Source organism: Atta colombica, unplaced genomic scaffold (genome assembly GCF_001594045.1).
Source record: "Atta colombica isolate Treedump-2 unplaced genomic scaffold, Acol1.0 scaffold89, whole genome shotgun sequence".
In the NCBI taxonomy this organism is placed as follows: Eukaryota; Metazoa; Arthropoda; class Insecta; order Hymenoptera; family Formicidae; genus Atta; species Atta colombica.
The window spans coordinates 179,704-192,101 of NW_017259582.1; the positions used below are offsets into that span (position 1 = coordinate 179,704).

General features: G+C 32.9%; 1 protein-coding gene across 1 annotated transcript in view; it reads right to left on the bottom strand.

Moving 5' to 3' along the window:
• The window catches only part of LOC108693237 (MAP kinase-interacting serine/threonine-protein kinase 1-like), a 27,142-nt gene that overhangs the window by 1,859 nt on the left and 12,885 nt on the right, over positions 1 to 12,398 (bottom strand). Inside the window, exons 2-3 of the mRNA XM_018202079.1 lie at positions 7,127 to 7,261; positions 14 to 370 (exon numbers count right to left, since the gene is read on the bottom strand). Of these exons, the coding sequence (XP_018057568.1) occupies positions 14 to 370; positions 7,127 to 7,261 (492 nt within the window). The remainder of the gene's footprint in view (positions 1 to 13; positions 371 to 7,126; positions 7,262 to 12,398) is intronic.

Here is a 12,398-nt window from a genome sequence, read left to right on the forward strand (position 1 = left end):
TCGTCGAAATTACCTTTCTTATGAAGGAAGTCGAGCGCACTCGCAATCTCTTTGACAATCTGGCTCGCCTCCCTCTCAGTGAAATGAATCCGTTCCTGAATCCTGTTCAATAATTGGCCACCGTTGATCTTCTCAAACACAAGATAGAATTTTTCCTCATCCTCAAAGAACTCAATTAGCTGTATGATGTTCGGATGGCCTTGGCAATGGTGAAATGTTTCGACTTCCTTAAACACCCTGGCACGCGCGTGTCCGGGGATCTTGTCAATGATCTTCACAGCGTATTCGAGGTCCGTGTAAAGAGATGTACAGGTCTGGACTGAAGCGTAGGCACCTTCCCCAAGAACTTCTCCAGTCAATTTGTACAGTTCTGTAACAGCAACGTTCTTTTTTATATACTCATTTTTTAGACTAATTCTTTGATCATCATTCTCTTATACGATACATCATACTCTTCGACAAAAGAACGGAAGAAAATGAAAAACTAAAAATACTCGATTCCACATTGCACACCTTACATATCCTCACACAGTTCACACATCTAATTTAACAAGTGTCGTACGTCGCAATGTTTTTTTTTTATTCATATTAAGCACTCCAAATAAAATAAAAATATAGCTTTAGGTATAAGTATATTTTAAGTATAAGTATAAAGTATCTCATATTCTCAATTTATTTCCTAAAAAGAGTATGAATTTCCAGTAATAAAAGCCAAAGGAGGACTAAAATGAAAGAATTATAAAAATATTATTTTTCAATAAAACTATTCTTAATTCATTTTTCGTCAAATATAAAACATTTATATCAAATTTTGTTTTATACTCGTAGCTAAGATTGTATATACTTTATCGGATAAGATCCGATATTCGGTTATCTGACAAATCATTATCCGTTGCATCTCTAGATTAAATTATTAAAAGATCTAAATTATATTTTTATCTGTTAATTAAACTATTATGTAATCCGCTAATAATCTTTTATTCTTAATAATAATCTAATCTTTTACGTGTTCAAACATTTACAAATGCTCGCCGGATGTATAATTTCGAGATGTACAAACATCTCTACTAAGTGCTCAGATATTTGCGGCAACGTTAAGGCATTTCTGGAATCAAACGTACACTTATGCATACCAAGGCTTGTGAAACTTTCAAAATTATCGAAGCAAAAGACATCGTAACTTCTCGAATCCGCGAGCTATGGATTCACCGCGATGAATCAATGCGACAGACCGCCGCGTGATATTTCATTCGGCATGGAATTGCGCGTCGCTCTCTATGAGCACGCGCGATTGGCGATTACATCGTACTGTATCGCGTTGTCATTGCAATGGCAAGAGGGGACCTAACACCGAGAACGAATCGATCGAAGCGCTCGAGAGCAGCGCGTTAGAAACGCTTTTCCTCCGCGACGCGATCAGCGTCATCGGCGACGAAATAGTCAAGACACCCTTTTTTTTTCTTCAATTTGATTGGTCACGCTAACCGGAATCCCTGCAAGACAAATTTTATTACTACACAGAGATAAATACTATATGCCTAATAGTCGCTTGTTTCAAGTATTTCAAAGGTTCATATAATCGTACATCCATAAATCTATCATAAGTTCATCACAAGCCTAAGTGTATTGAGGCAATAAAATTTCAAAACTAGGTGACTTAATGGATTCTCTTCTCAGAATGATGAACTATTATAAATATGATAGGACAATAAATATGATAGACAATAATATCACAGTGTAAGAAAAAATATCATTTTGAAAAGACATCATGGTACCACTCACCATATGATTTTTAATTAATAAAAACTCTTCTGTGTATTAAAAAAATACATAAATGTATGTACTACTATAGCCTTCACACAGAAAAATATCAATCTATTGCTAAGAAAAATAATTGCTTAATTTATTTTTTTCCTTTTAAGTAACGATTATCTTTAAAGAATATTTTCTTGATAAGAATCTTAAAATATATTATTACAAATTTTAAACTTATGTATTCATCAAAACAAGAATTTATTTTCTTTTGAAGAATATTCTAAAATTGATCGAAAAAGCGATTTTTATAAAAAAGCAATTTAATAAAAAATAAGTCGGATTTGTTTTAATAATCTTGATTGGAGTATAATTAAACTAGGATTTTCAGAATATATTGTATATTGAATAAATTTGATGCTTCTGATAAGCTTTTTAATGATAGATTTACGAATACATGAATTTTTGAAATACTTGAAACAACACTGAGAAACCCATTTAATTGAATCAATTAATTTCCAGTTTGGGCAAACCAATCCTTGAATGATGTAATAAAATAATTTAGTCGAAGCAAAAACATTTGGTTATTGCAATATTTTATTTTTAATTTCTAACAAAATAAGTTTATCAGATATTTGAACTAAGTTATTTTATTGCATCAATCAAAGATCTATCCATATCTAAAGAAGAAATTAATATTGATTCAACTAAATGGATTTTTCAGAGAGATAATAATTATTACTTGCGTACAACAATATACTTTTCTGTGAATTTTGTCGCGACGAATATCAGAATATTTATATCATCTCAGATTCTCTGCGAGTCATTGAAGGAAGAAAACACACATACACACGACCTTTTTGACGATGCGTATCGTGTTTGATCGCGATTGCCTGTTACGCTCGAAAAGGCCCAATTATCTCCGGTTTAAACAGGCTTTGGATCTCATACGCGCGGTGTTCAGCGTGTAAGTGTGTGTATGTGTGTTGTGTGTTTTGTGTGTGTGTGTGTGTGTGTGTGTGTGTGTGTGTGTGTGTGTGTGTGTGTGTGTCCTGCTCTAACGACCAGGCAATGTCAAGGTCGAGAGGGGGTGGCCGAGATCGTAGCGAGGAACTACGACGCACATACACCGAATTTTCTCTCTCTCTCGGAAGTCCGCGCGCCAGGCAACGTCGCCGGCTCCTTTCCTCCAACAACGTCGAGAACTCTACCTCGCGCGTCTCTCCCTGGTCCATCCCTACCGCCGGTTGCCTCTCGAGCGTTATACCACGTCTCTGTTTGCCCCCGTCCCTCGCCACCCACCCATCCCACCTATCGCTCCGATATTACACGTCAGAATACGCGCGCATGGCAGCGTCGCTCAGCGCCTAGCAACCAGAAGCCGATAATATGCCTCCATGTCTCTTTACGTCGTTCTGTGCCAATTTTAATAGCGGCCCTCTCGAAAATAGCGTCTCGAAAATTGGGCGATCATCGACCCACTCGCAATTAGAGGTCCGAGAACAATATCACAAATTAAGGATGATAACGACGCAAGCGCAAAGCGTCTTCGAGGAAATTGAAAATGCCTGATAATGATTTTTATAACTGATGATCCGCGGATAGATATTCAATGACAATTTAAGTGATGTCCAATGACATATTGAGTGTTTTCTTCCACTTATGTCCATTTCTATCAACCAGGGTTGGTAAAAAACGTGTTTAAATAGTTTAAAACATGCTTAATTAATTTTTAATATGTTTTAAATGTTTTTCTTTATACTGTTTAAGTAGTATTTAAATGTTTTTTTATGCTGTTTAAAGCATATTTGAAGCATTAAAAACATATTTAAGAAAAAATACATAATACGTTTTATTCTTAAGAAAAAAAAGTAGTCTTTACCAACCCTACTACCAACTTTAATCTCAATTTAACTTACTCATATAGTCACATCTTTTTCTAATTCTTAGAATCAGAAAAAATAAAGAGTTAGATGAACCGAGATTAAAATTAAATTATATCGATAGAAACGGACATTAGAAAATATCTTCTATCTTTCTTGGTGTTTCAATCATAACAAAAATAGAACATTTGTTTCGATTTGTGTCACTAAAGGGAAAGCACCCTTCGTATACAAGTTCGGCGGACTCTCGGCCAAGTGTCTCGTCGACTTTTAGTGATATAAGCCGATATACGGTTTCAGAGCGCAGTGGAAGCTTCTCGAACTGAGCCGAGCTCGCGAATCGATCACGTGGAATGACGCAACCGGCCAAGATTGTGAACTTGATTCTTGTTTATCTAAAGTGATCAATATTTCTTAATGGCGTAACAATGACCAATTTTTAATATATCGTATATCTTCGTTAACATGCGGTCATTAGTGCAGATAATTGTACGAAAAATTTTGAAATATGTAAAATATAATTTATTAGAATTAAAGAAATTAAAGTTATATAAATATTTCTTAAAGACCAGAATAACATACGTGCGAAATAGTTTAGGAAATGTTATAGACTGCATTAATTCTTTTCATCAAAGATAAATATATATTTATTTATATTTCATCAAATTGCTGAAACGTAAATAAATGTCACACTCGTCTGACAAGAATAAAAATAAAATTTCCAAAATTTCATAAACAATTTCAACAATATTTTTTCTTGTATATATTTTAATAACATTCTGTAAAATACTTCTGTAAAATGTATTACCTAAAAAAAAAAATAAATAAATAAATAAAAAATCTATATCTAACATTAACTTTAATTCTAATCATTTATATATTAGATATTTATCAAAATTATTCACGCTAGTTATCTCGAACAAAATTAAAAATGAAAAGGAATATTCTAACAAATTAAGTCTCTTTAAACAATTAATTATTAAATAAATCAGTTAAGAAGATTAATTATTCTGTGTACGATATTAATATTGATCAATTAACCCACAAACAATAGCTGAATAATTGTATAATACATTATTTATAAATTACGGTACTAAAATATGAAACGTCCTCGAGTTCGAGGGTCGAGCGACACTGCCGCGCCGAAAACACGTACAACGAATTCATGGCTCTCTGTGGGCCGCGGCGTCGTATCGATCGAGCGAGCGACTCCGTGGCCGAATAACCGTATTTGCCAGCAATGCCAGCTGCGCAGCCAGCTCGGATTAATTCCGATCCCGCGTTCTTCGCATCTCTCAACCAGTTTACCAGCTAGGGGTGCAAAAACCATCTCCTCTATGCGTAAGTTATTCCAAGGATCATAAATACCGACGTTTCTTCATCTGATTACGTCAACAGTATAAATGGAACGGCGAAATGATAGACACATAAGCAGAAAAGAAATCCACTCAAGATTCTCCCGAGAAAAAGAAAGAAGATCCTGCCATTGTTCTACTTCGGTCTATTCTCTTAGAGATACCTGGCGTGTCGAGGGAGAAGTAAAAGCGAACTTCCGGTGTTTATAAACAAAGCAGCGCGCAAAATTCCAGGCCGCCTGCGCGATCGATTACCGCCCCGCGTGAGTTTCTCGAGCGTTCCGAACTTATTCAAGGTCAGACCTACGAAGAAGGACTGCAAGTCACTGGTGTAAGATAGATAGAAAGAGAGAACTGCGGAGTGCGTAGGTACATGAAATAGTGCACCGCGTTGTTCCGTATCGAAAAATCAAGAACAGCCATTCTATCCCGCACTCTCTCGCTTACTCTCCTCTCTATTCTCTCGTTTCCTTTGACGAGCAATTTAAATGATTGCATATGTAATATATAAATTCACATCGAATTATTTAAGCAATTAAGATCCATCTTGATGGTTAAAGGCATTTATTCTCTTGTATAATCATATTTACAGGAAATTCTTTGTTTGATATTTTCTCTCTCTCTCTCTCTCTCTCTCTCTCTCTCTCTCTCTCTCTCTCTCTTGCGACAAAATCCGGACTGTCGCGCCATTTCTTCGCGTGATAGCACCGACGTTCTTAACACTCTCTCTTATAAAATTTTATTAAGACCGACATGAAATGAAATACTATTCTCTATATTTAAATCAGTGGATAGTCACTAATTACATTCAGATTTAGAGAGTAAGTATAAGTGTATTCAAGCTTATAACGGTAAATAAATGGTATATATGCATATACATATATAGGATATAGATAATTCATAGTGAATTATTTAGGCATTGAGAAGATCTAGCTTTGATCGTTATAGGCTTGAATACTTTCTAAATCTGAATCAGTGGATAGTCACTAATTACCTAGTGGCATACTTAGCACTGTGTAATCAGTGAAGTTCAACTAAAAAAGGAAGAATGTTTGAGCATTATATAAACTTACTAAAACACTGATATTTTCACATTAATTCCAATCTTCCAATATCGTATTCATTGAATTTAAGCATTAAAACGAGATTAGATCACATAATAAAGATTAATTAGGTTAGGGATCTCATATTTTTAATTCACTGATTACCAGTGACATACTTGGCATTGATATTAGTAATTATCCACTGATTCAGATTTAGAGAGTATACTTATACTTAGTAATTTACCAGGGTTGGGTAAGTTAACGTTTTTTTAACTGAATAACATTAAAGTTAATGGCTTTACAAAATTAATAAAATTAAGTTAAAAGTTGAAGGAATAAAAAATTAACGTAAGTTAAGTCAATATTGAATTAACTTAAATTTAAAAAAGTTAATTTTGAAAAAAATTATTTTTAGATCAAATGTCCTGAAATTTAAAAAAATATTTCTTTTCTTAAAATGAGGTTACATAACAATATAGATTATTAAGTAAATTAAATTTTTAATTTTTCTATTCACATGTGATATATTTGCATTAGACGCTAATATCCTTAAAACGCATGAGATGGCTTCGGCACACCGCGCGATTTGCGACTTGCAGATATAGCGAGATAAGTTTTTACTTTTTAATAAGTCTTAAGCTATAAGAAATTACAATCGAATACGAGAAGAATTTGATTATAATTAGTCAATTTTTTATGACTTAAGGCTTAAAACACCTATTGTAGATCCGGACTAAGGTTTATAACATAAGGCATAACCGCATAAACCAATAAGAGGGCTACACTAGCATTTTAAGAAATTACTTAAGATGGTCTTAAAATATGAACAGATTACGAATATATGCTCTTAGTCTTATTATATCTTATTATTTTTCTTTAAGATATTTAAAAGAGATAAAAAAATGTTTTAACTTAAAAGAAAGTTAAAAAGTTAACGTTTAAAAATAAAACTTAGTTAAAAGTTATTTTTAAATTAACTTTTTAAATTAAAATTTTTTTTTAACTTTTAACGTTTTAATTAGTTACTATCCAACCCTAGTATTTACTCTCTCTTATGTTTTAGCGCCTATATGTTTCTTATGTGCGAATTTACCTTGGAAGCAAGAGGACACCACAGAGGAGCCGGAACGTCTCTTCCTGCGCCTCTTGCGTCTCGCCTCCTCCTGACGAGCCTGCACCGCGCTCATAGACTCTCCTGTCGAGGCTACATCCCGGCAAGTCCCATCGCCTGAAACATATTATTGTTCATTGTTAAATATTGTCAATTCACTGATCAATTCCATGTTTTTTCCGCAGATGGATTTTAAGTTTTACAATGTGCTTTTTGTTTCCTGTTTCTTGCCTTTTTTATTTTTTACGTCTTGTCTTTTTTTTGTTTCTTATCCGATTTTTTGTTTTATATCGCCCGAAATAAAAGTTGACGAACTTCGAAAGAAACAATAAGTAAAAAAATACGTAGTAAAAAATATAATTGTTGATAAAATGATTGTGCAAAGGAGAAAAAAAGCAAAAGATAAAAAATAAGAAACAGGAAACAAAGAGCTCATTGTAGAATAGGCTTTAGAGCAAAAAAAATAATGATTTTGTTGAAGTTTTTAAAAATTTAATTAGATCTGAAAATAATTTTGTTTGAATGTTATGTAAAATAATTACGTAGAAGAAAACTTTAGCACGATGAAATGAACGATACTGCAGAAAGTTTTAGCATTTCATTAGTTTGAATGTCTTATAGTCCTACATAATTATCTTAATTCAAACAAAATTATTTTCAAAATTCTAACTAAAAGTTTTAGAGATACTTCAGCAAAATCGTTCTTTTCGCATAAAACTTTCGTATAAAACTTTAATCAGATACAAATCTGAAAATAATTTTGCTGGACAAAAATAATTATACAGGAAACTCCAAGCGTGACGACGAACAAAAAATTTTAACATTCTAGTAATCAGTTTGATATCTTCCATAATTATTTTTATATCCAACAAAACTATTTTCAAATTTCTATCTAGCTAAAGCTCTTTATCATTCTTTTGGTGTAAAAATAATCACGTAAAAACCTTAAGCATAATGAGCAATGAGGCAACACATTTTTGATATTCTAGCACAATCAGTTTGATGTCTTTTATAATTATTTTGATGATCCAATGAAATATTATTTTCAGATCTGTATCTAGCTAAATTTTCAGATGTTTCAGCAAAACCGTCCTTTCCATATGAAAACTTTCATTAACAGATTTAACGGATTTCCATTAATGAACGTGAATAAGCTCATATTTCACAAGTGCGGACAACTTGAAACTACTGTTAATCTAATTCATCTATTTTTCACATGATTAACATGAACGAAGACTCTGACCCAATGACGAGACAAAGACGGTGCGATCTAAAAATAGCGGTAAAGCAATTTTTCAGCGTGAATATGCATGTACGTCGTAAAACGGAGCATCTCTGAAGAGTTGGTTGCGCAACAAGCATGTTTATTTGTGGACAAAATGATCGTGGCCTACCACACGTGACAGATTCGCGTTTCGTTTTATCGTCATTTATTATTATTGCAAGCTTATCGACGCCTGCGGTATCGCGACCCGACTGTTAGTCATTCTCTCGAGAGTTCACCGCTCGTTACCACACTAACGATAATTTTCATCACCGGATGTATAACGTTTTTAAATCTATCACACATGTTGTAATAAATATATATATATACACACACATTAGGAATTAATAAAAAAATTAATATGATATACAGGAAAAATGATTTTACTGAAATATTTGAAGTATTTGCTAAAGTATTTAAATACAAATAACTAAATATAAATTATTATTATGTTGGATCAAAATAATTGGATATAAAATAATTGGAAATAATTACACTTCAGACCAAAAGGTTGAAAATGCTTTTGAAAAATTAATATTTTGAAATTACTTAAATTTATCTACTTAAATATTCATAACAGTGTTGTTTTTAACAATAATTTTTCAAATTCAATAATAATTATTGCCATTATTGAATTATTATATATATATGTAAAAAAAATACATTTTGTTACATTATTTGAATAAGTAATTCTAAAAACGTCAATATTTTAAATATTTCTGAACTTTTGACATGAAATACATGTAAGACAAAGCCTAAAAATTTTAACATTTTAACAATCAGTTTAAACGTCTAATATATACAGTGAGAGCAAAAAGTATTCGTATAAGGAAATTTTTTTATAAAAAAAAGTCTATTTGTAAAAAATAAACATTAATTAGCAATTTTATACAATGAATATATTCTGTTCTAACATAAATAAACGAGTTTCGCATGTTCCTGATTTTAAAAGCTAAATTTCTCGACAAATACTTTTGAGCATCCAAACAATAGAATTTTTAATTTTCACTTATTTTTCAGATATATTTTCTATAATTAATACACATCTTTCTGATATAATTTTAAGAAACATACAGTCTATTTTTATTATCTATGAACAATTGTTAATTACTCAGCAAGAAATGACCATCAATTGAACATCAAATCGACGTCGAATTGGTGATGAAATCAGCGTATCGATTCAATGACTCATTTTTCGTTGGATAATACTTTACTTTTTACTTTTTAAAAATAAAGTTTTTTAAAAAAATATTTTCTCTGTACGAATTACTTTTTGCACTCACTGTACATATTTTGATGATTCGACATAATTATTTACATGTTTACATCTAATTAAATGTTTACATGCTTCAAAAGCAAGCCATTCTTTTCGTGTATATAGTGAGGATTCATCATTAAGTAATTTCCTTCGCTTATTGTGCATATTGCGTTCTATCTTAATTGTTTTTTGTATTTTCACGAGTGCGTATACGTTGTGCGTCGCAATTGATATTTCGGTTCGAAGTTCATTGAAAAAAAAAAAAAAAGATAAATGGGACTGTATGAAAAAAAGTCCCACGCTGCGTAACCAGGAGAGCTTTGCACTCATCGAGATACATCACTTTATGAATAACCATACTCTCATTAGTCGATGGTTTAAAATAATGCTCGCGTATCGTTATAATTATCACCTGATAGATGTTGACGTATCCCTAGCTATTTCCAACGCATCGTAAAATTACCGGCGTTTAACGCGTTTTTATGTAGCGATCACGTAATTCGGTCTGCGCTATCTCGACCTAAAAATAGAGACTCAAATATCGTGGTAAATCGTAAAAATGATAGGATAATAATTAAGCAGGAGAGAAATATTATTGAGAATTGCTGTTTCATCATCCCTTTTTGATCGAATATTCCCTCGGGCTCTCGAATATCGCATGGGATACTTCCCCTGTGTAATAATACACACAAGGGAGGGAGAAATCCCGGGATTCCACAGGGGTGCCACGATTACAGAGGAGGACCGAACTTTTGTGCCCAGCGGAGATGGGAAGCGCAATCGATTTAGCCGGAGGCTAAATGAAGATAGGAATAATTCCCCCCTTCGTACGTTTCTACCTCTCCCCTTCCCCTTCCCCGCTTCGGCATAACAATGGCAGTTTCTCGAAGCTTCTCTGGTAGGTTCTCTATGCGTGTTTTGGACACGTGTACGCTCCAGAATAATCCGATAGGCCGAGCCCTCGTAGAATTCGAACACGGTACCGAGCTTCACGAATGTTTAACCCTTCGGAGTTATAATAGTCTAGTAAAACTACTCAATTATATCTCTAACAAAAATGTCAAACAATTCATTCATTATTTATTAAATTTATTCATTGAGAAGGATTACATTAAAGAAAATGTTTGAAATTATATTATATCGATGTAACATTTGATTTGATTAATAATACATAGTCACACAAATATAAGCAGAGTTCGAAAAGCTCTTATTTGATATATGAAATAATTCAATTTTCTTCATGTTACATAAAATTTTTGATTATTCTTATTAAAATATTAATATATCATTATTAAATATATTAATTTTTTTTAATACGAATTGCCATTCTGGCTCCTTGAAATTAATTAATGCCTTTTAACTAACATAAATTAAATAAGTTTCAGAGTCACATTGTAAGAAATGGGATGTAAATGGGATAAAAATCATGTGGAGTTTATGTAATTTTCATGTTAATATAAACACTAACATAGGATTGACATGAGGATTTAACATATGGTTTAAAATTTATGGTTAAGTCAACAACAATGTGTTGATGTTTGTATCAACATTAATTATACGATAAGAATTATATAAACACCAGCATGTTGTTCTTTGTCCGGCATTTATATCTTAACATAGTATGAATTTAACATCATGATTTAAAATTCATGGTGTCAAATCCATATGTTGGTGTTTTGACGCGATGAGAATTGAATGTTAAATCTACACCTATATTTTTTAGAGTATAACGTCTTTAACTGTGTTGTAGCTTTTGATGTCAGCTTTGGAAGATTAATCGTGACAATCGAGAATCGGTCTTTGTCTAACAATCTACGCGATGGTCGATTAAGTTCCGAATAAAAATTTCCTGGAAGTGAAATTACTTCACCTAGAAGTCTAACGTCGGTTCGCGACAACGACCAGTGATTTGATCTTGCACAGCTTAGTCGGTATGCACTGTAAATATAGGTTCTCTGTTCTCGCACTTTCTAATTCAGCCGCTAAAAATGGGACCGTTGGTCGCTGATACCAAGACAGTCGTGCTGGTGCGGCGGCATCGGCAGTTTGGCGTTTCCCTCTCTGTTCTTTCCGTTGGCGTTGGGAAAGTTCACTCGCTTTGGCGCGGCGCGAAGGCGCAGCTCCGGGAGAGACCGATAACCGGTACGCGATTCACGATCCGCGTGTTAACGGAGATATACGACGGCAGCAGATATTTACGCGAGATGTATATCGCCGGTCGGGGTCACACTGTATCTTAGGGCGCGTTCACACTTTGACGGAAAAGCAGAAAGTAGTGTTTCATCAAGACAAGATTTTTTGTCTTAAAGAGCATTTCTTGTCTTGTCTTGATTTTCAAGATAAAAAATTTCGTTTTTCTTGTCTTGACCATTTCTTGACGTTGTAATTAAAAAAATCAAGAAATTCCAAGAAATTTAAGATTTTTGTCTTGAATTCGAGAATTTTGAATTTCTTGGAATTTCTTGATTTTTTAAGCAGGACCCTTGTGGCTCTTTGACTACGTCACATCGTAAGAGATAATAAGAAAACATAGGTACAAATTGAATGTCGATCGTCTCGTAGTTTATAATGTTTCATGATTTGAAGGTCCTATATTGTCTATTATGCATAAATCTATCGATAGATATTTTTCAAATTATCATTTTTAATATTATGAGGCTATCAAATGTAATTATTTCAGATTATTAGATTCCTAAGATTATTAGATATAATTCTTATTATTATAATTACTA